Raw genomic sequence first — 27,531 nt, 5'->3', positions numbered from 1 at the left:
CACCTGTCCACAGAAGCAATCAATCAATCAGATTCCAAACTCTCCACCATGGCCAAGACCAAAGAGCTCTCCAAGGATGTCAGGAACAAGATTGTAGACCTGCACAAGGCTGGAATAGGATACAAGACCATCGCCAAGCAGCTATGTGAGAAGGTGACAACAGTTGGTGCGATTATTCGCAAATGGAATAAACACAAAATAACTGTCAATCTCCGTCGGCCTGGGGCTCCATGCAAGATCTCACCTCATGGAGTTGCAATGATCATGAGAACGGTGAGGAATCAGCCCAGAACTACACGGGAGGATCTTGTCAATGATCTCAAGGCAGCTGGGACCATAGTCACCAAGAAAACAATTGGTAACACACTACGCAGTGAAGGACTGAAATCCTGCAGCGCCCGCAAGGTCCCCCTGCTCAAGAAAGCACATATACAGGGCCGTCTGAAGTTTGGCAATGAACATCTGAATGATTCAGAGGAGAACTGGGTGAAAGTGTTGTGGTCAGATGAGACCAAAATCGAGCTCTTTGGCATCAACTCAACTCGCCGTGTTTGGAGGAGGAGGAATGCTGCCTATGACCCCAAGAACACCATCCCCACCGTCAAACATGGAGGTGGAAACATTATGCTTTGGGGGTGTTTTTCTGCTAAGGGGACAGGACAACTTCACCGCATCAAAGGGACGATGGACGGGCCATGTACCGTCAAATCTTGGGTGAGAACCTCCTTCCCTCAGCCAGGGCATTGAAAATGGGTTGTGGATGGGTATTCCAGCATGACAATGACCCAAAACACACGGCCAAGGCAACAAAGGAGTGGCTCAAGAAGAAGCACATTAAGGTCCTGGAGTGGCCTAGCCAGTCTCCAGACCTTAATCCCATAGAAAATCTGTGGAGGGAGCTGAAGGTTTGAGTTGCCAAACGTCAGCCTCGAAACCTTAATGACTTGGAGAAGATCTGCAAAGAGGAGTGGGACAAAATCCCTCCTGAGATGTGTGCAAACCTGGTGGCCAACTACAAGAAACGTCTGACCTCTGTGATTGCCAGCAAGGGTTTTGCCACCAAGTACTAAGTCATGTTTTGCAGAGGGGTCAAATATTTATTTCCCTCATTAAAATGCAAATCAATTTATAACATTTTTGACATGCGTTTTTCTAGATTTTTTTGTTGTTATTCTGTCTCTCACTGTTCAAATAAACCTACTATTAAAATTATAGACTGATCATGTCTTTGTCAGTGGGCAAACGTACAAAATCAGCAGGGGATCAAATACTTTTTTTCCCTCCCTCACTCTAGCTCTCTCTCTCTCTCTCTCTCTCTTTCTTCCTCTCTGCTCTCTCTCTCTCTCTTTCTTCCTCTCTGCTCTCTCTCTCTCTGCTCCCCCTCTCTCTCTGCATCATTTCTCTCCATTCACGAAAATATGTTTCTCTCATTGCGATGTCTTCCAATTTAGACCTTCGAGTGGGTTCAGTTACCAATAAGAGAAGGGCAGACGCTATTTCAGTTCCTGCCAAAGCAGTGACACATCAAGCCTTCTTTCTCCTGTTGTTAAAATGCTCTTTGCATTTTTTAAATTCGCCGGAAATGTAACCAACGTGGCTCATATCACCTGTGGTTTTGAATCTCACATCATTGCTTTCCAGTTAGCCCGTACGGCCGGGCAGTCATTTGTAATACATTGCTATCGAAATTCTGCACCGTTTTCTGTTTTTTACAAATGGACATTCTCACCTGCGTGTACTGTATATGAGTAACTATGTGTGTGTATGTGAATGTGAATAGTTTTTTTCTCTCTCATCATTCAGAATTCATTTCCCAGCTGAAGAATGTGTTTTGTCCCTTGTGGATCTATACTTTAAAAAAATCATACTACCTTTTTATTTATATATCTCCTTATTTGGATCTCAGGGTGTCCATATCTACATATCTCTAGTGACTACACTATTATGTATTACCCTTGTGGATATACCGTACATGAATACATGTTTTAGTCAAACTTCCTGTTTATGAATAGTTATCTCTCCCTCCATTCGCCTCAACTTCCTCTCCCCTATTCCAACTCCCTCCCTGTATTCCATCTCTCTCGACCTCTCTCCCCCTATATCCTTCTTTCTTTTCTGTTTACCTCCATCATAGTTCTAAGTATTTTCTTCCTCCTCCCTGTATTTTCCCCAGGTGCGTAACGTGACGGTGGATGGAGGGTTTGGGCCGTGGTCAGGCTGGGGGGGCTGTAGTAATACTGATGGGGGCAGTGCTGGGTCCTGTCTGTGTCGGACCAGGGCGTGTGAAAACCCCACACCCCAGTGTGGGGGTCAGTCCTGTCACGGACTAAACGCGGAGGTGGCCAACTGCTCCAGGTATATTACTGTCTGACTGTCTGTTGTTCTGTCTGTCTTTCCATTTGTATTTGTCAATCTGCCCTTTTCTCACAAAGACACTACAAGCTTACAGTTCATGTTTTGGATAATACATGAAATAGAGTATATATTTCATTCGACAACAAAAATATTTACTCAATAGCAAGCATTCTACCTTTCTCCACTGCCTCTCCTTTGTGTGTGTGTGTAACCCTGTGGTCTGTGATTCTCTATAGGAATGGAGCATGGACCCCCTGGACTCTGTGGGCTCCCTGCAGCACCAGCTGTGGCATTGGCTTCCAGGTCCGCCAGAGGTCCTGCAGCAACCCCACCCCGCGCCATGGAGGACGAGTGTGTGTGGGGCAGAACCGAGAGGAGAGGTACGGGACACACACACACACACACACACACACACACGTACATTCATACACATGTACTCACACACACAGCCATAAATCCACACCAGATTTCCTCACACAGTCCCCCTGTTGGTGTGAGTGTCACAGAAGTCTTGAGTCCTTCCTCCAATCAGTCATACATTCTAATGTAAAATGTGTGGTTGGGAAAAATGACTTGCTGTCGTCATAATCGCTTCAGTCCAACTCTGACAGCCAGTTAAGAGAGAGAGGGATGTTTCTGAGCCTGGTAATTATCTGAGCTCCACACAGATGAGGGAGGCTGCATTCCTTCTGAAGCTCTGGATCGTCTGCTTTGGTCTGGAATAATCACCTCCAAAAATATGTTTGGAAGGCAACCGACGAGGCCCTCTGAAATATGGGATTTGCAGAGAAAGAAAGTGAGAGAAGAAGAAAAAGAAAAGAGAGAGAACATGAAACAGTGCAGGTAGAGAAGGTCAAGATGTCTACATGTTGTTTGAAGTGAAACTTCTTTACCTGAAACTTTACAACAATAATATTATGAGAATAACTTCTGGGTACTTTGTTCCTGTAAATGTCATTTATACATGGTCCAATACATCATAATGAAGCATGGTGGATTTTAATTAACTTGGCCATTCTTTATATGAGACTCCAGCTTCTCTTAGCTACCCAGACATCACGCTGATAATTTCATTGACCACCTCTGGAGGGAGGGAGGGAGGGAGGGAGGGAGGGAGGGAGGGAGGGAGGGAGGGAGAGAGAGCTCTGCTCTGTGTGTCATCCCCCCAGAAACTCCTTGCAACTTAGTTGCATTGCATTGCAAGACATAGAAATCAATCCTATTTCACGCAACTGATTGTATGCAATGTCCAATAAGTGAACAGAAAAATAGTTTACATGACTCGTCAGAACTCCAACCAGCTGTCAGTGCTGCTGAAAACCGCGAAAGAAAAAAACATGCCAAATGGGAAATGTATAAAGAATTCTAGACATCATCGTTAGTCATGGGTTATGTACATGGTCTGGCAGACAATACATGTCATTTTAGAAGTGAACCCTGACCTTAGTTAGCTAGCTAGTTAGCTTGGTAAACATGGTTGGCAAATAGGCAAGATTTTGTCTAGTTAGCTACATTTTACAGCCAGCATTTTGTCTATATTGATGCTATTACAATTACCAAACATATGGATAAACAAGTGATTTATGAAATCGTGATGTGATGTATGACAGGCAGTGGTGGAAAAAGTACCCAATTGTCATACTTGAGTAAAAGTAAAGATACCTTAAGTACTTTACACTGATGACAGGATTGGGTGTTGCATGCAATTTCAATTGTGTTTGAATTGCTTAGAGTATCAGCAAAGTTGCTTTAGATGATGTCACTTGCAACTTGCATCTGCAACAGAAATTGTGTCCAAATTGCTTCGTGTGACACAGGCTTAAGACATTTGTGTATGAGACAGGAGAAGAAAAAAAATGTGACAGAAATGGAAAGAAAGTGTGAAAAAAAGAGAGAGGTAAATGACTCAAGAGTTTCCATGGTGCAGGTTTTCACAGTGAAAAAGAGACTGTAGATTTATAATTTGTTTGAGTGCCCTCATAACTATGACTTCTCTGCCCCTTTCGGTCTCTCTCTCTCTCTCTCTCTCTCTCTCTCTCTCTCTCTCTCTCTCTCTCTCTCTCTCTCTCTCTCTCTCTCTCTCTCTCTCTCTCTCTCTCTCTCTTTCTCTCTCTCTCTCTCTTTCTCTCTCTCTCTCTCCCTCAGTCTTTTTCTCCCTGACCCTCTCTCCCTCTCTGCTTCTTTCACACTACCTCCTGCTCAGCCAATAAAACACCTTGAGTAGTAGAGCTGTGAGAATGAGAGAATCCATCAGGGTCCTATAGTAGGGCTTGGAGGCTTTACACACTGTGGAGGGAGACATGTGTTAATTTATGAAATATGCCGTGTCAGTATCACTGTGTCCTAGTGGGGTACAAAGGTCTGTCCAAAAAGAGTAGGGTTTCTTGATTCTGCTTACGCTCTGTCCGCTCTCTCTCTCGCGCGCTCTCTCTCTGAAGGCATTGTAGTTGTCAATGGTTTTAGTGGAGCTGGGGGTCTCTTTGCCCCCCAGCAGCCAAATCGAACGCTTTGCACCGTATTGTGGCATTTTATTGATAACAACCTATAGAGAGGCCTCAGGCACACGCACTAGGCTCACACACACACACACACGCACACACGCACATCACTCAGATATGTGACACTGAATTTATAACACATGCATGTGCCTAACTTTGTGTGTCACACACACAAACAACCACACACACACACACACACACACACATATATACAATTGAGCACGCAGCCATGCAATCTCCATAGACAAACATTGGCAGTAGAATGGCCTTACTGAAGAGCTCAGTGACTTTCAATGTGGCAATGTCATAGGATGCCACCTTTCCAACAAGTGAGTTCGTAAAACTTCTGCCCTACTAGAGCTGCCCCGGTCAACTGTAAGTGCTATTATTGTGAAGTGGAAACGTCTAGGACAACAACGGCTCAGCCGCAAAGTGGTAGGCCACACAAGCTCACAGAACGGGACAGCCGAGTGCTGAAGCGCATAGCGTGTAAAAAATAGTCTGTCCTCAGTTGCAACACTCACTACCGAGTTCCAAACTGCCTCTGGAAGCAACATCAGCGCAATAACTGTTCGTCGGGAGCTTCATGAAATGGGTTTCCATGGCCGAGCAGCCGCACACAAGCCTAAGATCACCATGTGCAATGCCAAGCGTCGGCTGGAGTGGTGTAAAGCTCGCCACCATTGGACTCTGGAGCAGTGGAAACCAGTTCTCCGCTTCACCATCTGGCAGTCCGACGGACGAATCTGGGTTTGGCGGATGCCAGGAGAACGCTAGCTGCCCGAATGCATAGTGCCAACTGTAAAGTTTGGTGGAGGAGGAATAATAGTATTGGGTAAGTGTGACAAAAGCTTGATATATACAAGTAAATGTTTGAGAAACCAGATAATTTAGGACAAGTTGTGTACATTAATCTCACTCCTGGGAGGCTGTTCTGTAGCTCCTCAGCAGTGAGGTGTTTCACTGTGAAGGAGTGGTGTGTGCTGAACATTGGGTTGGATTTAATATATAAAGTGTATTTTTTAAAGGCTATGGAAATAAAAGGTTTATATAAACAGTATATCAATATCTAGATCACAAACGTTAAGTTTAGTTGCTGTAGATCATTTGAAACTTGCGTTATTCAAGCAGAAATATTTATTTTGTTATAATTATTACAAATATTATTATTGGCCTTGTCTTTCACTAGATTTACAATTGGTCTCAATATTTCCATGTATATTTTTTTCTTATTTTGAATGTTAATTGTTTTTCTGGTGTTTTTTTGTTGATCGTGTTAGGACTGTTGAACTCTGTTACATTTTCCATGTAGCTCTCTCTTAGTAGAGTATTGAGTGAAGTTGATCAAGTTAACTAGGGTTATTTGGAGGGGGCTTCAGCAATGGTAGTACCCAGAGCCATAATGGGTATTCTCCCTGACATTTAACTCAGCCAGAGCTGCCTATGTAATCTGGCTAAACATTCACACCAAAACACCTACTCAAACACTTTAATCCTTCCCACAAACATACAGCCATAGACTGGACCATTGTTTCTCTTTGATTGATCCAAAGAGGGCTTTAAAAAACAACAAGCAACCGTTTAGTACAGCTTTTGATTTTATTATTTGAAATCGTATTTTGAATAAGAGGATACATGTATGATTTAAGCGTTTGTGTCTCATGTGGAGCAGGTTATGTGTAGTTTCTTTATAAAGGATCAGACATCCATGTTTAGATAAAGTATTAAAAAAATAATAATAATAATAATAATGTATGCACTCACTAACTGTATGTCGCTCTGGATAAGAGCGTCTGCTAAACGACTAAAATGTAAAAAAACAAAATTAATATAAATTGTGTTTTTCATGGTTCGGGCTAGGCCCCTTAGTTCCAGTGAAGGGAAATCTTAACGCTACAGCATACAGTGACATTCTAGACAATTCTGTGCTTCCGACTTTGTGGCAACAGTTTGGGGAAGGCTCTTTCCTGTTTCAGCATGACAATGCCCCCTGCACAAAGGTCCATACAGAAATGGTTTGTCGAGATCAGTGTGGAACAACTTTACTGGCCTACACAGAGCCCTGACCTCAACCCCATCGAACACCTTTGGGATGAATTGGAACGGCGACTGCATGCCAGGTCTAATCGCCCAACATCTCTGCCCGACCTCACTAATTATCTTGTGGCTGAATGGAAGCAAATCCCTGCAGCAATGTTCCGACATCTAGTGGAAGGCCTTCCCAGAAGAGTGGAGGCTGTTATAGCAGCAAAGGGGGGACCGACTCCATATTAATGCCCATGATTTTGGAATGAGATGTTCGATGAGCAGGTCTCCACATACTTTTGGTCATGTAGTGTATACAGTGAGGGAAAAAAGTATTTGATCCCCTGCTGATTTTGTACGTTTGCCCATTGACAAAGAAATTATCAGTCTATAATTTTAATGGTAGGTTTATTTGAACAGTGAGAGACAGAATAACAACAACAAAATCGAGAAAAACGCATGTCAAAAATATTATAAATTGATTTGCATTTTAATGAGGGAAATAAGTATTTGACCCCCTCTCAATCAGAAAGATTTCAGGCTCCCAGGTGTCTTTTATACAGGTAACAAGCTGAGATTAGGAGCACACTCTTAAAGGGAGTGCTCCTAATCTCAGTTTGTTACCTGTATAAAAGACACCTGTCCACAGAAGCAATCAATCAGATTCCAAACTCTCCACCATGGCCAAGACCAAAGAGCTCTCCAAGGATGTCAGGGACAAGATTGTAGACCTACACAAGGCTGGAATGGGCTACAAGACCATGGCCAAGCAGCTTGGTGAGAAGGTGACAACAGTTGGTGCGATTATGGAAGATGGAAGAAACACAAAAGAACTGTCAATCTCCCTCGGCCATGGGCTCCATGCAAGATCTCACCTCGTGGAGTTGCAATGATCATGAGAACAGTGAGGAATCAGCCCAGAACTACACAGGAGGATCTGGTCAATGATCTCAAGGCAGCTGGGACCATAGTCACCAAGAAAACAATTGGTAACACACTACGCCGTGAAGGACTGAAATCCTGCAGCGCCCGCAAGGTCCCCCTGCTCAAGAAATTACATATACAGGCCCGTCTGAAGTTTGCCAATGAACATCTGAATGATTCAGAGGAGAACTGGGTGAAAGTGTTGTGGTCAGATGAGACCAAAATCGAGCTCTTTGGCATCAACTCAACTCGCCGTGTTTGGAGGAAGAGGAATGCTGCCTATGACCCCAAGAACACCGTCCCCACCGTCAAACATGGAGGTGGAAACATTATGCTTTGGGGGTGTTTTTCTGCTAAGGGGACAGGACAACTTCACCGCATCAAAGGGACGATGGACGGAGCCATGTACCGTCAAATCTTGGGTGAGAACCTCCTTCCCTCAGCCAGGGCACTGAAAATGGGTCGTGGATGGGTATTCCAGCATGACAATGACCCAAAACACACGGCCAAGGCAACAAAGGAGTGGCTCAAGAAGAAGCACATTAAGGTCCTGGAGTGGCCTAGCCAGTCTCCAGACCTTAATCCCATAGAAAATCTGTGGAGGGAGCTGAAGGTTCGAGTTGCCAAATGTCAGCCTCGAAACCTTAATGACTTGGAGAAGATCTGCAAAGAGGAGTGGAACAAAATCCCTCCTGAGATGTGTGCAAACCTGGTGGCCAACTACAAGAAACGTCTGACCTCTGTGATTGCCAATAGGGGTTTTGCCACCAAGTACTAAGTCATGTTTTGCAGAGGGGTCAAATACGTATTTCCCTCATTAAAATGCAAATCAATTCATAACATTTTTGACATGCGTTTTTCTGGATTTTTTTGTTGTTATTCTGTCTCTCACTGTTCAAATAAACCTACCATTAAAATTATAGACTGATCATTTCTTTGTGAGTGGGCAAACGTACAAAATCAGCAGGGGATCAAATACTTTTTTCCCTCACTGTATCAATGATGAAAAGTCAACCTCTTTTCACACCCAACTGTCTGAGTACCTGGCCAGGGGCGTTCCAGCAGTTTGTCCTTGTTTGCTTGCCGTAGGAAGAGAAACAGTTATAAAAACCAATCAGTCAATGCCATGGGGCAGAAGTCTGGCTGGCTAATGCTCAGGTTTATGTACCTTATGCTAGCATCCCCCTCAGCACATGTCAACTGAATTCCCCTGCTTACTCAGCTCCTATAGGCCAATTATTAGTACCATTTTCTTCTTGACTTCCTGCCCATTTTTACTGAGGGAGGAGGAGGGAGGGGGTGGACGTTGCATTTAACAAAGGCTAATCTAATCAGTTAGCAGAACAATTTGCATGGCTGGATTGACGATGAGTTTAGCGAAGCTCTAAATCTATTTACTATGGATCTGGCTTAGGTCTGTCTCCTCCATTCTGCGGCTCAGCAGGGGGCCCTGCAGATCAATGCTAATATCGCTACCATGTGCATTATATCCCATTTACACCCATTCTCTCCCTCCCTCGCTTCCTTTCTCTCCCGCTCTCTTTCTTTCTCTTTCTCCTTTTTCCTGCAATCGGTGCTACCCTCCCTCTCCCCTTTCTGCCTTCCTCTCTCTCTCTTTTTCTTTCTCGCTCTCTCCATCTCTTTCTCTCTCTCTCTTTCTCCCCTTTCCTCAGCCAAATCTCAGGCACTTTAATGTAAATAGGTTTATAGAAAAACTGAGTGATGCACCAATGTTTTCCTATTTCAGCTTTTCATTGTGCTCCAAAAAGCAACATAATATACACTGAGTATACCCAAAAATTAGGAACCCCCCCCAGCCCCCCCCTTTTGCCCTCAGAATAGCCTCAATTTTGTCGGGGTTTGGACTCTACAAGCTGGCCCATGTTAACTCCAATGCTTCCCACAGTTGTGTCAAGTTGGCTGGATGTCCTTTGGGTGGTGGACCATTCTTGATACTCACAGGAAACTGTTGAGCGTGAAACACCCAGCAGCGTTGCACTTCAATCTTTTGTCTTGCCCATTCACCCTCTGAATGGTACACATACACAATCCATGTTTCAATTGTCTCAAGGCTTAAAAATCCTTATTTAACCTGTCTCCTCCCCTTCATATACACTGATTTAAGTGGATTTAACAAGTGACATCAATAAGGGATCATAGCTTTCACCTGGATTCACCTGGTCAGTCTATGTCAGTCTATGTCATGGAAAGAGCAGGTGTTCTTAATATTTTGTACACTCAGTGTGTATTATCTGTTATATGTATATGCAGATATAACAAGGCCCATCTCTTTCTCTCTGAGTCAAATCTCAGACACAATGAAGTAAGGGAAATATACGTGAGTCACCACTCATCAAAGTTTTTCTACAACATAAAATGTTTTTCATGGTTACACAAAGACTGTGATATCTGCTGTTTTTATAGTTTGTGTAAAAGGTCTAAAATAAAGTATACAGGCCCTAATAAGACTATCAATAGCGTCACGTTATTGAATAATGAACGTCAGTAGTTAACCAATGGAGCCATACAGTAATAATTAATTATGTAATTAAACATGATTAATGAGTCTGTGTGGCTTTTTCAAAGGCAGCACCATTAAAATATGTGGAATATGCATGTCGACTCATTAAGATATATCTTTTATAAAGGCACATTACATGCATGTATAAGTATGAATTTCAGAGGAATATCACATTGGCTTTTTTAAATTCTAGTAAGTCTAGTTTAATAGTCTGTAATTTCTCTGTCGTTGATGGCGACATAAAAGCAATTTACTTCTGTCTGTAAAAGTTATTAGTTTAAATGGAGTTCACTTGTCAACATTGGTCTGGAAGTCTGTCTGTCTGTCTTTGGACTGTACAGTAGTGCTCTATAGTTAGTCATTCTTGTCTTGTGGCATCAGTAGCTCCAACTCCTATGAAGCTATGTTGGTTCGCTGCCTTAGCTTGCGGTCTAAAATATGATAAGGTTTTCAGAAGCCCAGTGTCCCTCTTTTATAATTGTAGTGTTGTGTATCATGTCAAAAAGACCCCTTATTTACAGCCAACCACTCCAAAGACAGATAGACTGACTCAGGGATACTACTGGGTAAAGTAAAGACACTTCAGATTGCACATGGCCCCCCAGCACTCCCATAGCCTCTCTGTGTGTACTCGCATTCTCACACACACACACACACACACACACACACACACACACACACACACACACACACACACACACACACACACACACACACACACTCATCCCCAGTGGTCTTTGTCCTTCCTAGGTATTGTAACGAGCACCTGCCCTGCCCGCCTCATGTCTATTGGTCGGCCTGGTCGGCATGGGAACGCTGCACGGTGCCCTGCGGAGGCGGCATCCAATCACGTCGCAGGACCTGCGAGAACGGCAACGAGTGCCCCGGCTGTGCCCAGGTATGTCACACGCACACACACACACACACAAAACACACACACAAAACACACAAACACACACACGCAAACACACACACAGAAACACAAACACACACACAAAAACAGATCTGGGCTGCACTTCCATAGCAGGCTGGCCTTGAACTTCTAAACCATCTAAACTGTAACATTGAACTTTAATGGTCATCCCCTCCAAAATCCCCTAGTATTTATATTCAGCTATGGCACTTAACAGGTTGTTAAGAACAGCAGATACATGACCAATGCTATCTATGAACTGTGACGTCACGAGAGGCTACACAGCTTTCAGCGGGATTGTGTAGTCCACGTTGCAGCTAGTGGCCAACCCAGCAAAGAGTCCTTCCAAATGTCTCTCACGTATTTCCACAGGTGCATATATCCAAAGGTGAGTATTTCCCAAAGGTAAGTATCTCCAAATCCTTATATTCCTCATGGAAGTGGACGTGCAGCACTCTTGTCCTCCAGAGAGCCCAGGTTGGAGATTGTGTCTCTTCCCTTCCCAAACCTTCAGCTCATCAGCTCCTCATTTGTTTCAGCTGCGTGGGAAGATTGGCCATAGAGGGGTGGAGTTCCCGACCATACCAGCAGATGGAGCCATAGCTGTCTGGGTTTGCAGCCACCTCAGGGGGATGTAACGTCCCTCCAGGACACAGCCTCTCGTGACATCACACATCCCCCCTCCTCGGGACCGACGTCCTCGTCGGGGTAAAGGCAGCGAAGAAGGCATCACGCCGGGAGAGGGCGTCCGCATTGCCGTGGTGCTTGCCAGACTGCTCTCTCTTCAACTCCTCCAACTCTAGGACCAGGGACTCAGCCTCCTGTTGTCTCTCCTTGAGTTTCTTACTGAACGCATCAGCCTTGGTTTTAGCAGAGTTTAGCTTCTGTTGAGCAGCTTTCAGTTCCTTCTCTCTCTCTGCCTCCGCATTCTTCATCTTGTTCTCCAACACCTTGTACTTCTCCTCTGCCTTCTTCTGGACCTCCTTACTACTGCGCAGGGTCTCCTCACACTCCTCGATGGTCCTGCGCAGCCTCTCCAGCTCCTCCTGTTGCTTAGGAAGGAGCTCTGTTGGAGTTTAGCCTGGAGGATATCTAACTCTTCTGTCTTCATGTCTAACTGTTGCTTTAACAAACGATACCTCTCAGCGGTCCCCTTCAGACCAGACAGTTCTTTGTCCAGATTCTGTAGCTCCGTCTCTGTGTCGGTCTGGGCACCTGCCATCCCTATCAGAGCCCGGGCGGGAGTGAGCAATTCGGAGGATTGCACCGGAGCCTTCCCAGGATGAGTCTTGCCTCTCCGTTTCCGAGGTACTCGGGTTATCCTCTCCTGAGACTCTCTCCAGAGTGGGTAAAAGGCTGGGCAGTCTCGTCCAATTAGGACAGGGACGGGGAGGGAATCAACCACCCCCGCCGTCGTGTGTATGGTTCCCCGTGTGCTGGTCATTGTAAGTTCAGTAAGGGGGTATTCTCTGGTGTCCCCATGGACACAGGAAACTGGGAGGACTTTCCCGGGGTCAGACACGTTGGGCCCACCAAATCCCTTACGCACCAGGGTGGCCCGGCTACCAGAATCCAGTAAGGCCTCCACATCATGGTGATTCACAGTTACCGGGCAGGTGGGGGGTCGATCTGGGCCGCCATCTACGACTCCCAAGAGCGAGGCAAAACGGTGTGTGGGTGCTGAGCTGGAGGACTCCGCAGTGGGCATAGGTTCATCGGCTGGTTTCCCACACTGCCAGGAGATATGTCCCATCTCCCCACACCGGTAACACTGTCGAAGTTTCCCCCTCCTGGTGTACTCTTCTTGGACCCGCCTGGTTTCTGGCTCCCCCTGGAGCCGGGATAAGTCCTGACGGGGCTGGGTTCGAGACCTTGGGGTCCTTTGGGACGGGTTCTTCCCATTTGTGGTGGGGCCGCCCTCCTGGGGTCTTTTCGGGAAGCATTCAGCATCTCCGCTGTGGCCTGGTACTTTTCCACAGCTTCCACGGTCAGATCAGCCGTGGTCAAGGCCTGTTGACTGATGAACCGTTTTGCCTCATAAGGCAGGGGCGCGTGAGGTAACGATTCACCACAACGGCCTCCACCACCGCCGCTGCTGTATTCCTCTGCGGATCCAGCCATTTCCTTGCGATTCGGACAAGTTCATGCATCTGCGCCCGAGGAGGTTGGTCTGGTTGGAAGGTCCAGCTGTGAAAGCGCTGGGCCATACCAAACTTTGTGAGTCCATATCTGCTGAGGATCTCAGACTTCAGGGCATCATAGTCAGTAACCTGGTCAGGGCCCAGGTCCCGGACAGCATTCAGCGATTCCCCGGTTAGAAAGGGGGCTAACAGACCAACCCACTGTTGCTTGGGCCAGGCTTCCCTAGTGGCCGTGGCCTCAAATGCATGCAGGTATGCCTCAATGTCATCGGTAGCTCCCATCTTAGATATAAAGTCACTTGCCTTTATTGGGCGGGTATTTTGGACAACCCTCTGTCTCTGCAACTGCAATTCCTCTGCCTTCAGAAGGTTGGCTTTCTTTTGCTCCTCCAAGAGAGCCACGTTTGCTTGCATCTGGGCGTGCTGGCCAGCAACAAGGGCTTTCAATATGTCCTCCATTTCAGTCGGCGGGGAGCCTACGGCCAACTTGGAAAACTGGGTGATCAAACCTTCGGTATCCTCCTCTGACATGCACTATTAACGCTTGAGCGTGCCTGTATTCTCCACCATCTGTGACGTCACGAGAGGCTACACAGCTTTCAGCGGGATTGTGTAGTCCACGTTGCAGCTAGTGGCCAACCCAGCAAAGAGTCCTTCCAAATGTCTCTCACGTATTTCCACAGGTGCATATATCCAAAGGTGAGTATTTCCCAAAGGTAAGTATCTCCAAATCCTTATATTCCTCATGGAAGTGGACGTGCAGCACTCTTGTCCTCCAGAGAGCCCAGGTTGGAGATTGTGTCTCTTCCCTTCCCAAACCTTCAGCTCATCAGCTCCTCATTTGTTTCAGCTGCGTGGGAAGATTGGCCATAGAGGGGTGGAGTTCCCGACCATACCAGCAGATGGAGCCATAGCTGTCTGGGTTTGCAGCCACCTCAGGGGGATGTAACGTCCCTCCAGGACACAGCCTCTCGTGACATCACAGAACACATAAAACTAAATCACCCCCCTATATGGTCTTACACTATATTCTCTCAACTGATTACACATATTAAAATACACAATTACATGTTAGATTGCTAATCACTTTTGTTAGTCTATCTACTGTATGCTGACAGCAAATTGATATAAAAAAATACCTTGTCACCATCTATAAATGTTACCTACTGTATATGATATCCTAGTGCTGAGTAATGAAGTCCAAGGCTGGGTGATGCAAGAGGGATGTAATGGCACGTTGGGTATGTCAGCTACGCTGGTGTCCTCTTGGGTGTCAGGAGGATGACGAGACTGTCATGTTATTTTAACGCTATTTTCAAACCCACTCCGTCCGCGGGCCTGGTATGAATTAAAGGAAGACATATGGCCATGAGATTCCTTTACAGTTGAAATGGATTAGTGAGTAGGGGTCAGAGAGAGTCACATGATAACCAGTAACAGATGTATAAGTGCGTGAGTGTCAGATGTACTAACTATAGCCCCTTTTATAAAGATAGCACCATGGTCTGTATATGGGTCAAATGATCTTACAAGTATTTCACTGTGCACTGGCAACCCATTTCAGAGCTATATAAATAGCTACTGTTGCATTATAGCATTCCATAGCAACCATATCTACTGTTGCATTCCATAGCAACCACATCAGGAGCTGGTAATGACGCATGACTAATGTAATATCACTGGCAAGCTGAAAAAACTGGCCATCCATCCCAAAGCAGTCCACCAGTAGCAACTTACAACCCACAGCAAAGTAGTAACATATCTGATAATGTTCTGTGACTAACCTAACTAAGCACAGATAACCCTTTAACAACTGAGAGAGCTGACCACCCATACCATAGCAGGCTAACTGTAATGAAGCATGAATGATACCCAAAAAAACAACAGAGAAAACGGCACGGCCACACACACATATACAGCAGCAGTATCTTTTCACTAGCCTGGTGGGTGTCTGTTCACACACACTCACTCTTAGTACATCGATGTCGATGATGACGAATGCTCCTCTTGTGGATGGGGGGTAGGGGTGGGTTAGCGCAATTGGAAGAAAGTTGTGCAATTACTGTCTTTTAGGTATTGACTTGGAGGCCGACATGGAGGAGGAGACCAGGTTGAAGGTGTGTTGCATGGATTCTGGGGTATGAGCCAGACGTGCACAGTCATCTGCATACTAGAATTCAAAGATCTATTTGGGTTCTGTTTTTTGTGTGGGCTTGAAGAGGTTTCCATTTGGACGGTACTGTAGCTGTATTCCGTCGGTTGAGCCGAGGGAGTTGTTTGACAGGCTTGTAACTGCAGAAAAGGAGCATGTTAAAAATGTCCGGAGCCAGAACACAGCCTTGCTTGACCCCAACCTCTACGCTAAAGGGCTCTGATTGAAGCCCACCAAGCACCACTCTGGCATGCATTCTTTCATGGAATTGTTTTAAGACACTCAGAAACTTGGGAGGCACCTCAAGTTTGGTGAGATGCTGCCAGATGATCTCACATTTGATGGTGTCAAAGGCTTTGATGAGGTTTATCATGTAGAGGCCTTTGTTTTGTTCCCGGCACTTTTTCTGCAGTTGTTTGGCCACAAAAATCATGCCGGGGGTGCTCCTGCCTTTCCTGAAGCCTCGCTGGGATTCTGGGAGGATGTTTTCAGATAAGTGCTCCGTGAGTAGATAGCGCATTAACCTGGCAATGACCTTCCTGCTGACTGAAAGGAGGGAGATGCCTCTGCTGTTACCACAAGCTGCTTTGTCACCCTTCTTGTCTGGTTCATGAATGGTGGGGATGTGTGTACAGGATGAGCAGGTTTGTTGGGTTGGTGTGGTTAAGGAGGTTTCCAAAGTGCTCTACCCATCTCTCCAAGATCCTCTGACGGACTTTGAAAAGTGTGTTTCCATGGGCAGACCTGACCGAGGCTTGTTTCTGCGGGCCGTAGAGGGCTTTAATGGCATCATAGAACCCTTGGGTGTTGTTTGCATCTGCTAGACTTTGGATCTCATCTGATTTTTTGACCCTGGGAGAGGGAGGATTGGAGAGTGGGGGAGTCTGGGTTGGACAGGAGTGCTTTGTGGGCTTGGCATTTGTTTTGTAGGAGTGTGTGAATGTCAGAAGCATTCTCATCAAACCAGTCTTGGCAACGCTTTTTGGTGTACCTGACTGATTCGGAGACTGCCTCGATGATGGCTGAGTGCAGCTCAGTCCATGTGGTGTTGGGGGCAGAATCCGAGAGGGTTGGGGGGAGTTTGGTGTAGAGACGGCATAAGTTGTTAATGGTGGCAGGGTTTTTGAGGGCATTACAGTTGTCTCTTATTCAGGGCCTTCCTTGGGTGGTGTGAGTGAATCTCAATTCGAAGCTTGGAATTGATCAACCGGTGGTCAGTCCAGCATGGCTCGGTTCACTAGTACCTGCTTTTGGTCGCACTGACGGAAGATAATGTAGTCTAGGAGGTGCGAGTGTTTGGAGCACACAAACAGACACACACACACACACTCCCAGCTGCAGCTGCCTTAACTCTGTCACCACTGTACTGCCATTATCCCATTATCTTGGGAATAGCACTCCGGCCCTGAAGGCCTCCTTCCCAGATGAACCCCATTCCAAGACCCCATTCCTAGATGGAAACTGAGTCTGTCCCTGGCTGTGTGGTAAACCTCTGAACCTAATTTCAAGACGTGAACCCTGTGTGTGGTGGGTGAGGTGTGTTTCCAGTTTGGGGTTAGGGTTAGTAGCAGGGTGAGGAGGGAAGATGTGAGGGACTGTTTTTATCAGCGTTGGGCAAAGCAAAGCCCACGGCAGATTAGAGACCAGGAAGTAACAAATTAGAGAGGTGGGAAAGAGGGCAGAGAGGTCAGTGTCTTATGTTATCTCTCACTCTCTCTGTCTTTCGCTTTCTGTCTCACACACACATTCTCTCTATTTAAAGTGATCAACGAATAGCCTTTCTTTAATTAAAATCAAATCACATTTTATTGGTCGCTTACACATATTTAGCAGATGTTATTGCGGGTGTAGCGAAATGCTTGTGTTCCTAGCTCTAACAGTGCAGTAATATCTAACAATACACACAAATAAAAAAAAAGTAAAAGAATGGAATTAAGAAATATAGAAATATTAGGTCCAGACTATAAATATATACAGTGGGGAGAACAAGTATTTGATACACTGCCGATTTTGCAGGTTTTCCTACTTACAAAGCATGTAGAGGTCTGTAATTTTTATCATAGGTACACTTCAACTGTGAGAGACGGAATCTAAAACAAAAATCCAGAAAATCACATTGTATGATTTTTAAGTAATTAATTTGCATTTTATTGCATGACATAAGTATTTGATCACCTACCAACCAGTAAGAATTCCGGCTCTCACAGACCTGTTAGTTTTTCTTTAAGAAGCCCTCCTGTTCTCCACTCATTACCAGTATTAACTGCACCTGTTTGAACTCGTTACCTGTATAAAAGACACCTGTCCACACACTCAATCAAACAGACTCCAACCTCTCCACAATGGCCAAGACCAGAGAGCTGTGTAAGGACATCAGGGATAAAATTGTAGACCTGCACAAGGCTGGGATGGGCTACATGACAATAGGCAAGCAGCTTGGTGAGAAGGCAACAACTGTTGGCGCAATTATTAGAAAATGGAAGAAGTTCAAGATGACGGTCAATCACCCTCGGTCTGGGGCTCCATGCAAGATCTCACCTCGTGGGGCATCAATGATCATGAGGAAGGTGAGGGATCAGCCCAGAACTACACGGCAGGACCTGGTCAATGACCTGAAGAGAGCTGGGACCACAGTCTCAAAGAAAACCATTAGTAACACACTACGCCGTCATGGATTAAAATCCTGCAGCGCATGCAAGGTCCCCCTGCTCAAGCCAGCGCATGTCCAGGCCCGTCTGAAGTTTCCAATGACCATCTGGATGATCCAGAGGAGGAATGGGAGAAGGTCATGTGGTCTGATGAGACAAAAATAGAGCTTTTTGGTCTAAACTCCACTCACGGTGTTTGGAGGAAGAAGAAGGATGAGTACAACCCCAAGAACACCATCCCAACCGTGAAGCATGGAGGTGGAAACATCATTCTTTGGGGATGCTTTTCTGCAAAGGGGACAGGACAACTGCACCGTATAGAGGGGAGGATGGATGGGGCCATGTATCGCGAGATCTTGGCCAACAACCTCCTTCCCTCAGTAAGAGCATTGAAGATGGGTCGTGGCTGGGTCTTCCAGCATGACAACGACCCGAAACACACAGCCAGGGCAACTAAGGAGTGGCTCCGTAAGAAGCATCTCAAGGTCCTGGGGTGGCCTAGCCAGTCTCCAGACCTGAACCCAATAGAAAATCTTTGGAGGGAGCTGAAAGTCTGTATTGCCCAGCGACAGCCCGAAACCTGAAGGATCTGGAGAAGGTCTGTATGGAGGAGTAGGCCAAAATCCCTGCTGCAGTGTGTGCAAACCTGGTCAAGACCTACAGGAAATGCATGATCTCTGTAATTGCAAACAAAGGTTTCTGTACCAAATATTAAGTTCTGCTTTTCTGATTAATCAAATACTTATGTCATGCAATAAAATGCAAATTAATTACTTAAAACTCATACAATGTGATTTTCTGGATTTTCACAGTTGAAGTGTACATATGATAAAAATTACAGACCTCTACATGCTTTGTAAGTAGGAAAACCTGCAAAATCAGCAGTGTATCAAATACTTGTTCTCCCCACTGTATATACATTACCAGTCAAAAGTTTGGACACACCTACTCATTTAAGGGTTTTTCTTTATTTTTACTATTTTCTACATTATAGAATAATAGTGAAGACATCAAAACTATAAAATAACACATATGGAATCATGTGGTAATCAAAAGTGTTAAACAAATCAACATATATTTGATGACAGCTTTGATGACAGCTTTTCACACTCTTGGCATTCTCTCAACCAGCTTCACCTGGAATAATTTCCAACAGTCTTGAAGGAGTTCCCACATATGCTGAGCACTTGTTGGCTGCTTTTCCTTCACTCTGCGGTCCAACTCATCCCAAACCATCTCAATTGGGTTGAGGTTGGGTGATTGTGGAGGTCAGGTCATCTGATGCAGCACTCCATCACGCTCCTTCATGGTCAAATAGCCCTTACACAGCCTGGAGCTGTATTGGGTCATTGTCCTGTTGAAAAACAAATGATAGTCCCACTAAGCCCAAACCAGATGGGATGGCGTATCGCTGCAGAATGCTGTGGTAGACATGCTGGTTAAGTGTGCCTTGAATTCTAAATAAATCACAGACAGTGTCACCAGCAAAGCACCCCCACACCATAACACCTCCTCCTCCATGCTTTACGGTGGGAAATACACATGCGGAGATCATCCGTTCACCCACACTGCGTCTCACAAAGACACGGCAGTTGGAACCAAAAATCTCAAATTTGGACTGTAGACCAAAGGACAAATTGCCACCGCTCTAATGTCCATTGCTTGTGTTTCTTGGCCCAAGCAAGTCTCTTCTTCTTATTGGTATCCTTTAGTAGTGGTTTCTTTGCACCAATTCGGCCATGAAGGCCTGATTCACACAGTCTCCTCTCAACAGTTGATGTTGAGATGTGTCTGTTTCTTGAACTCTGTGAAGCATTTATTTGGGCTGCAATTTCTCAGGCTGGTAACTCTAATGGACTTATCCTCTGCAGCAGAGGTAACTCTGGGTCTTCCTTTCCTGTCGCGGTCCTCATGAAAGCCAGTTTCATCATAGCACTTGATGGTTTTTGCAACGGCACTTGAAGAAACTTTCAAAGTTCTTGAAATGTTCCGTATTGACTGACCTTCATGTCTTAAAGTAATGATGGACTGTCATTTCTCTTTACTTATTTGAGATATTCTTGCCATAATATGGACTTGGTCTTTTGCCAAATAGGGCTATCTTCTGTATACCACCCCTACCTTGTCACAATACAACTGATTGGCTCAAACGCATTAAGAAGGAAAGAAATTCCACAAATTAACTTTTAATAAGGCACCTGTTAATTGAAATGTATTCCAGGTGACTACCCCATGAAGCTGGTTGAGAGAATGCCAAGAGTGTGCAAAGCTGTCATCTCGGCAAAGGTGGCTACTTTGTTTAACACTTTTTTGATGGGATGTATAGACATTATGGACAGTATATGGATAGAATATGTAGTATATCTGAAGAATAGGTAGGATAGAATATATTATGTACAGCAATAGTTAAATAGGATAGGCTTTGACTAGAATACAGTATATACAGTGGGGAAAAAAAGTATTTAGTCAGCCACCAATTGTGCAAGTTCTCCCACTTAAAAAGATGAGAGAGGCCTGTAATTTTCATCATAGGTACACGTCAACTATGACAGACAAAATGAGAAAAAAAAATCCAGAAAATCACATTGTAGGATTTTTAATGAATTATTTGCAAATTATGGTGGAAAATAAGTATTTGGTCAATATCAAAAGTTTCTCAATACTTTGTTATATACCCTTTGTTGGCAATGACACAGGTCAAACGTTTTCTGTAAGTCTTCACAAGGTTTTCACACACTGTTGCTGGTATTTTGGCCCATTCCTCCATGCAGATCTCCTCTAGAGCAGTGATGTTTTGGGGCTGTCGCTGGGCAACACGGACTTTCAACTCCCTCCAAAGATTTTCTATGGGGTTGAGATCTGGAGACTCCAGGACCTTGAAATGCTTCTTACGAAGCCACTCCTTCGTTGCCCGGGCGGTGTGTTTGGGATCATTGTCATGCTGAAAGACCCAGCCACGTTTCATCTTCAATGCCCTTGCTGATGGAAGGAGGTTTTCACTCAAAATCTCACGATACATGGCTCCATTCATTTTTCCTTTACACGGATCAGTCGTCCTGGTCCCTTTGCAGAAAAACAGCCCCAAAGTATGATGTTTTCACTCCCATGCTTCACAGTAGGTATGGTGTTCTTTGGATGCAACTCAGCATTCTTTGTCCTCCAAACACGACAAGTTGAGTTTTTACCAAAAAAGTTCTATTTTGGTTTCATCTGACCATGTGACTTTCTCCCAATCCTCTTCTGGATGCACTCTAGCAAACTTCAGACGGGCCTGGACATGTACTGGCTTAAGCAGGGGGACACGTCTAGCACTGCAGGATTTGAGTCCCTGGCGGCGTAGTGTGTTACTGATGGTAGGCTTTGTTACTTTGGTCCCAGCTCTCTGCAGGTCATTCACTAGGTCCCCCGTGTGGTTCTGGGATTTTTGCTCACTGTTCTTGTGATCATTTTGACCCCACGGGGTGAGATCTTGCGTGGAGCCCCAGATCGAGGGAGATTATCAGTGGTCTTGTATGTCTTCCATTTCCTAATAATTGCTCCCACAGTTGATTTCTTCAAACCAAGCTGCTTACCTATTGCAGATTCAGTCTTCCCAGCCTGGTGCAGGTCTACAATTTTTTTTCTGGTGTCCTTTGACAGCTCTTTGGTCTTGGCCATAGTGGAGTTTGGAGTGTGACTGTTTGAGGTTGTGGACAGGTGTCTTTTATACTGATAACAAGTTCAAACAGGTGCCATTAATACAGGTAACGAGTGGAGGACAGAGGAGCCTCTTAAAGAAGAAGTTACTGGTCTGTGAGAGCCAGAAATCTTGCTTGTTTGTAGGTGACCAAATACTTATTTTCCACCATAATTTGCAAATAAATTCATAAAAAATCCTACAATGTGATTTTCTGGATTTTCTTTTCTCAATTTGTCTGTCATAGTTGACGTGTACCTATGATGAAAATTACAGGCCTCTCTCATCTTTTTAAGTGGGAGAACTTGCACAATTGGTGGCTGACTAAATACTTTTTTTCCCCACTGTACATATGTATGAAGTGGCTTAAACAGTATGTAAACATTATTAAAGTGACCAGTGTTCCGTTATTAAAGTGACCAGTGTTCCATGTCAATGTACATAGGCAGTAGCCTCTAAGGTGCAGGGTTGAGTAATAGGGTGGTAGCCGACTAGTGACAGTGAATAAAGTTCAGGGCAGGATACTGGGCATAGGCCGGCTAGCGGTGATTATTTAACAGTTTGATGGCCTGGAGATAGAAGCTGTTTTTCAGTCTTTCGGTCCCAGCTTTGATGCACCTGTAGTGACCTTGCCTTCTGGATGGTAGCGGGGTGAACAGGTCGTGGCTCGGGTTGCTGAGGTCCTTGATGATCTTTCTGGCCTTCCTGTGACACCGGGTGCTGTAGATGTCCTGGAGGGCAGGCAGGGTGCCCCCGGTGATGCGTTGAGCAGACCATCCCTGTGGTTACAGACGGTGCAGTTGCCGTACCAGGCGGTGATGCTCTCAATGGTGCATCTGTAAAAGTTTGTGAGGGTCTTAGGGGCCAAGACTAATTTATTCAGCCTCCTGTCTGTGTTGGTGGACCATTTCAGATTGTCAGTGATGTGTACGCCGAGGAACTTGAAGCTTTTCACCTTCTCCACTGCGGCCTCGTCGATGTGGATGGTGGCGTGCTCCCTCTGCTGTCTCCTGAAGTCCACGATCAGCTTTTTCGTTTTGTTGACATTGAGGGAGAGGTTATTTTCCTGGCACCACTCCGCCAGGGCCCTCACCTCTTTCCTGTAGGTTGTCTCGTCGTTGTTGGTAATCAGGCCTACCTCTGTTGTGTCATCTGCAAATTTGGTGATTGACTTGGAGATGTGCGTGGCCACATAGTCATGGGTGAACAGGGAGTACAGGAGGGGGCTGGGCACACACCCTTTTGGGGCCCCTGTGTTGAGGATCAGCGTAGTGGAGGTGCTGTTGCCTACCTTCACCGCCCGTTAGGAAGTCCAGGAACCAGTTGCACAGGGCGGGATTCAGACCCACGGCCCCAAGCTTAATGATGAGCTTGAAGGGTACTATGGTGTTGAAGGCTGAGCTGTAGTCAATGAACAGCATTCTTACATAGGTATTCCTCTTGTCCAGATGGGATAGGACAGTGTGCAGTGCTATGGCAATTGCGCCGTCCATGGATCTATTGGGGTGGTATGCAAATTGCAGTGGGTCTAGGGTGTCGGGTAAGGTGGAGGTGATATGATCCTTAACTACATTTACATGTATATTTTAGTCATTTAACAGACGCTCTTATACAGAGTGACTTACAGCTAGCCTCTCAAAGCACTTCATGATGACAGAAATGAGTACTATGGGGCGATAGTCATTTAGTTCAGTTACTTTTCTTGGGTACAGGAACAATGGTGGACATCTTGAAGCAACTGTAATCAGATAGTCACCAATAGTTGTAATACATGTAAAGGCTACCAATAAGTGGTGTTACTCACAACTAATTTACCATTGCTCCCATTACGCCAGACATCGACTACAAGTTATAAAATCTTCCCAGATAAATCTACACATCCTTGCGTCTATTCTGCTATTTGTACCCACCATGCAAAGACGGAGGATGATGAGAAAATGTATTTCAGCGAAGGAAAGGAAGCGTAAACTGGGAAGAGGTATGTTTTTATGAGCCATCTGTCTTCACTCCCCAGGATACTACAGGCACCGCAGGGCCAGAGGTACACACACACACTGTCACACATGTCTCTTAGTGCAGTGATATAAACATGACTGACTGTAATGATGTTAGGAGGCTCCAGAGACAAAGATCCCTATTACTCACTGTCCACACACACACATACACACACACACACAATCATATACACGCACACACGCACACACACACGTAGAGACACACACACGTACCGTATGTCCCCCATCTGCCTCCCTTTCCACACACCCTCCAGACAGACACATTGATAAAACAATGGAGGAGAGGCTTAGGGGCAAGGGTTTAGGTAATGCTTTCACAAGCCACACGAATGGCCCCCTGACACCCCCCATCTCCCTCTGTCATCCCCCTCTCTCATCACCCTCTGTCGCCCCTCTCCCGGCCCTCTGCTTTTAACACCTAGAAAAATAACCAGGAGAGTCTAGGATGGAGAATGAATGAGACAGGAGATGCCGGAGTCCATTACTCAAGTGTAGGCCTACGCACACACGGAGAGAGAGAGAATTATAATGTACCTCAGCACAACCCGTTCCCCCTCCCTTCTTTCCTCTGCTCTTGTCCTCTCCGTAATGCATATGAATGGTCCCAGCAGGAATGAGCCACTAATTGAATCCAATTTAGCGTTCCACATGCCACTCTACACGTTCCGATGATTTCTGCTGCGTTTTCAGTTTCCCTTAATTTTTTGCGGAATAGAGGCGTTAGCGAGTGGAGCGATGTGTGACGGGGGTGTAGAGGAAGAGATAAATGCAATGATTCCTGTTTTTTCATCACTAATGTAATTTTATTAGTGCGCCAGGCACGCCCTAAACGTATCTGGTGTAAAATGTTTCAGGGGTAAATCAACATTTATATGGGATATTTTCCACCTATTGAACCTATTTATTTCATGGCCCTCGGTCCATTTCTAATACATTCTCACACACTCACACTGTTTGAGGACAACTCACAACAACAAACAGCCCTTTCCTGTTTACTGTGTTTGTGTCATCCTTGGGGAGAGACAGCCAGTACACCTTGTCCGGTTTGTTATGGCTGGGGCCGGCCAGGTCCTGCTGATGCTTGATGGAGTTTAATATTAATGTGTGGCAGGCTGATGATTACTAAGCTAGACGGTGTGAAGTCAGAAAGGCGACAGGGATGACACACTCATTCATCATCTCCGTAACGTAACCCAATCTGGATCCTCCCACTGTCTTTAACCTTGGGCTCCTGTTCATGGGCCCATGCTCTGAGAGAGTGAGAGGGAGAGAGAGAGAGAGAGAGAGAGAGAGAGAGAGAGAGAGAGAGAGAGAGAGAGAGAGAGAGAGAGAGAGAGAGAGAGAGAGAGAGAGAGAGAGAGAGAGAGAGAGAGAGAGAGAGAGAGAGAGAGAGAGAGAGAGAGAGAGAGAGAGAGAGAGAGAGAGAGAGAGAGAGAGAGAGAGAGAGAGAGAGAGAGAGAGAGAGAGAGAGAGAGAGAGAGAGAGAGAGAGAGACCCTCTGTCCAACGCCAGAATCACTGTAACAACCTGATGGATGAACAAAATAGACTTTTATTTTATTTGGTCAAGGTCTGGCAGTTGCTCAACTCAAGGCCTCACTCAGCATGAATAAGTAAGGAACTGGGAGAATGGCCGTCATATCACCTTCCACCCTCTAAACGACGCTGAGATGAAGACGATGGTGTAATTTAGTCCCCCTGTATCACTGCATCACCCTATCACTCCCTCCTACCCCTGTTCTCCTCTCGTTTTTATTCATCTGGCTTGTCGTTATAAGCAGGTGCTGGACTGCCAGGCCACTTGGATTGTTAGACAGGCTGCATGCACATAGGTATATCATCATTACTAACAGTGCCCTGAAAAGCATGTATTTATGGCTGCCTGGGAGAAGGATGGAGAGAGTGAGGGAAAGGAGAAATGAAAGGTGAGGGGGGCAACGGAGGAGAAAGCATGCAACAATGGTTCTCTATTAGAGACAGAGACACATTAGATAGTTAGACAACAAGGATGGAGAGGGGCCTTGTTGTGTGGGTCTGGGGTTTTTACTTTAACTATTTTAACAAACAGCCAGAGAGGAAGGCAGAGACCGACATCTCTCCTTTTGCAGGTGGAGTGAACATCAAATGGAAATGTCACTCTAAATTGTGTATCATGTTTTTCATTATCATACGCTCACACCTTCACACGTCCATCCTCCCTCTTTTTCACGCTCCATCCTAACCCACTTCCCTCCCACCTCCTTCCCTTCATCCATCCTTCTTCCCTCCCACCTCCCTCCTCCCTCTCACTCTGTTATAAATCACGTCTGATCAATGACCTTTTCTGCCTGTTTGCCACTTGCCATGTTCAGCACGTGGGTCTAATGGGACTGTTTCATAGTTCATATGTGATCCCTGCTGCCCGTCAGCAGAAATGATGCTTGGCACAAACACCACAGGGTAATGTCATCATAGAATGTTAATAGTAATATGCATTCTTCTTGTTCTAAATGCTCTTTCCTCACTGTTCTCCACAGGAATATCAAATTCAAATTCAGATTGCTTTATTGGCATGAAATACAATTTGTTGATATTGCCAAAGCAGTATAGTGGTACAGCATTTCGGTAAATACAGTACAATGCAATGAGAAAAATGAAATGCAGTTCATTTCAGTAGTAATAATAATATTACATATAATCATGTATTACATTTACATTTACGTCATTTAGCAGACGCTCTTATCCAGAGCGACTTACAAATTGGTGCATTCACCTTATAGCCAGTGGGATAACCACTTTACAATTAGAAAAAAAAAATTGTGGGGTGGGGTAAGGGGGGGAGTTAGAAGGATTACTTTATCCTATCCCAGGTGTTCCTTAAAGAGGTGGGGTTTCAAATGTCTCCGGAAGGTGGTGAGTGACTCCGCTGTCCTGGCGTCGTGAGGGAGCTTGTTCCACCATTGGGGTGCCAGAGCAGCGAACAGTTTTGACTGGGCTGAGCGGGAACTGTGCTTCAGCAGAGGTAGGGGAGCCAGCAGGCCAGAGGTGGATGAACGCAATGCCCTCGTTTGGGTGTAGGGACTGATCAGAGCCTGAAGGTACGGAGGTGCCGTTCCCCTCACAGCTCCGTAGGCAAGCACCATGGTCTTGTAGCAGATGCGAGCTTCAACTGGAAGCCAGTGTAGTGTGCGGAGGAGCGGGGTGACGTGAGAGAACTTGGGAAGGTTGAACACCAGACGGGCTGCGGCATTCTGGATGAGTTGTAGGGGTTTAATGGCACAGGCAGGGAGCCCAGCCAACAGCGAGTTGCAGTAATCCAGACGGGAGATGACAAGTGCCTGGATTAGGACCTGTGCCGCTTCCTGTGTAAGGCAGGGTCGTACTCATTTGTATTCAGGTATAACACTACTGCATTGTGTAATCTTCGGTCGATACATTTAATTAAAAAAAATATTTATAAAAAACAAAAAAGAAAGAATGTCTAATAAATAAACAACAACATGTAAAGATTGACAGCCGTCCCATATAGATTGCAAAATAGTTGAGAAGAGATTTTTGACGTACCAATTCCATGGCATAGTGTTTATGCAAAACGACGCCGGATTCAAATTTAAATTATTATATAAAATTCTTGCAACCAATAGAATGTTATTTATATGGGGGATACAATCTTCCCAGCTCTGCA

At 45.4% G+C, this 27,531-nt stretch overlaps 1 protein-coding gene across 2 annotated transcripts in view; it reads left to right on the top strand.

Moving 5' to 3' along the window:
* The window catches only part of LOC121550072 (semaphorin-5A), a 203,419-nt gene that overhangs the window by 127,989 nt on the left and 47,899 nt on the right, over nucleotides 1-27,531 (top strand). For both annotated transcript variants that reach the window (XM_041862193.2, XM_041862190.2), the window contains exons 13-15: nucleotides 2,174-2,355; nucleotides 2,592-2,735; nucleotides 11,074-11,221. In XM_041862193.2, coding sequence (XP_041718127.1) covers nucleotides 2,174-2,355; nucleotides 2,592-2,735; nucleotides 11,074-11,221 — 474 coding nt within the window. The remainder of the gene's footprint in view (nucleotides 1-2,173; nucleotides 2,356-2,591; nucleotides 2,736-11,073; nucleotides 11,222-27,531) is intronic.

The sequence above is a fragment of the Coregonus clupeaformis genome, chromosome 34, assembly GCF_020615455.1.
Source record: "Coregonus clupeaformis isolate EN_2021a chromosome 34, ASM2061545v1, whole genome shotgun sequence".
Classification (NCBI taxonomy): domain Eukaryota; kingdom Metazoa; phylum Chordata; class Actinopteri; order Salmoniformes; family Salmonidae; genus Coregonus; species Coregonus clupeaformis.
This window is presented reverse-complemented; position numbering and strand designations above follow the sequence as displayed.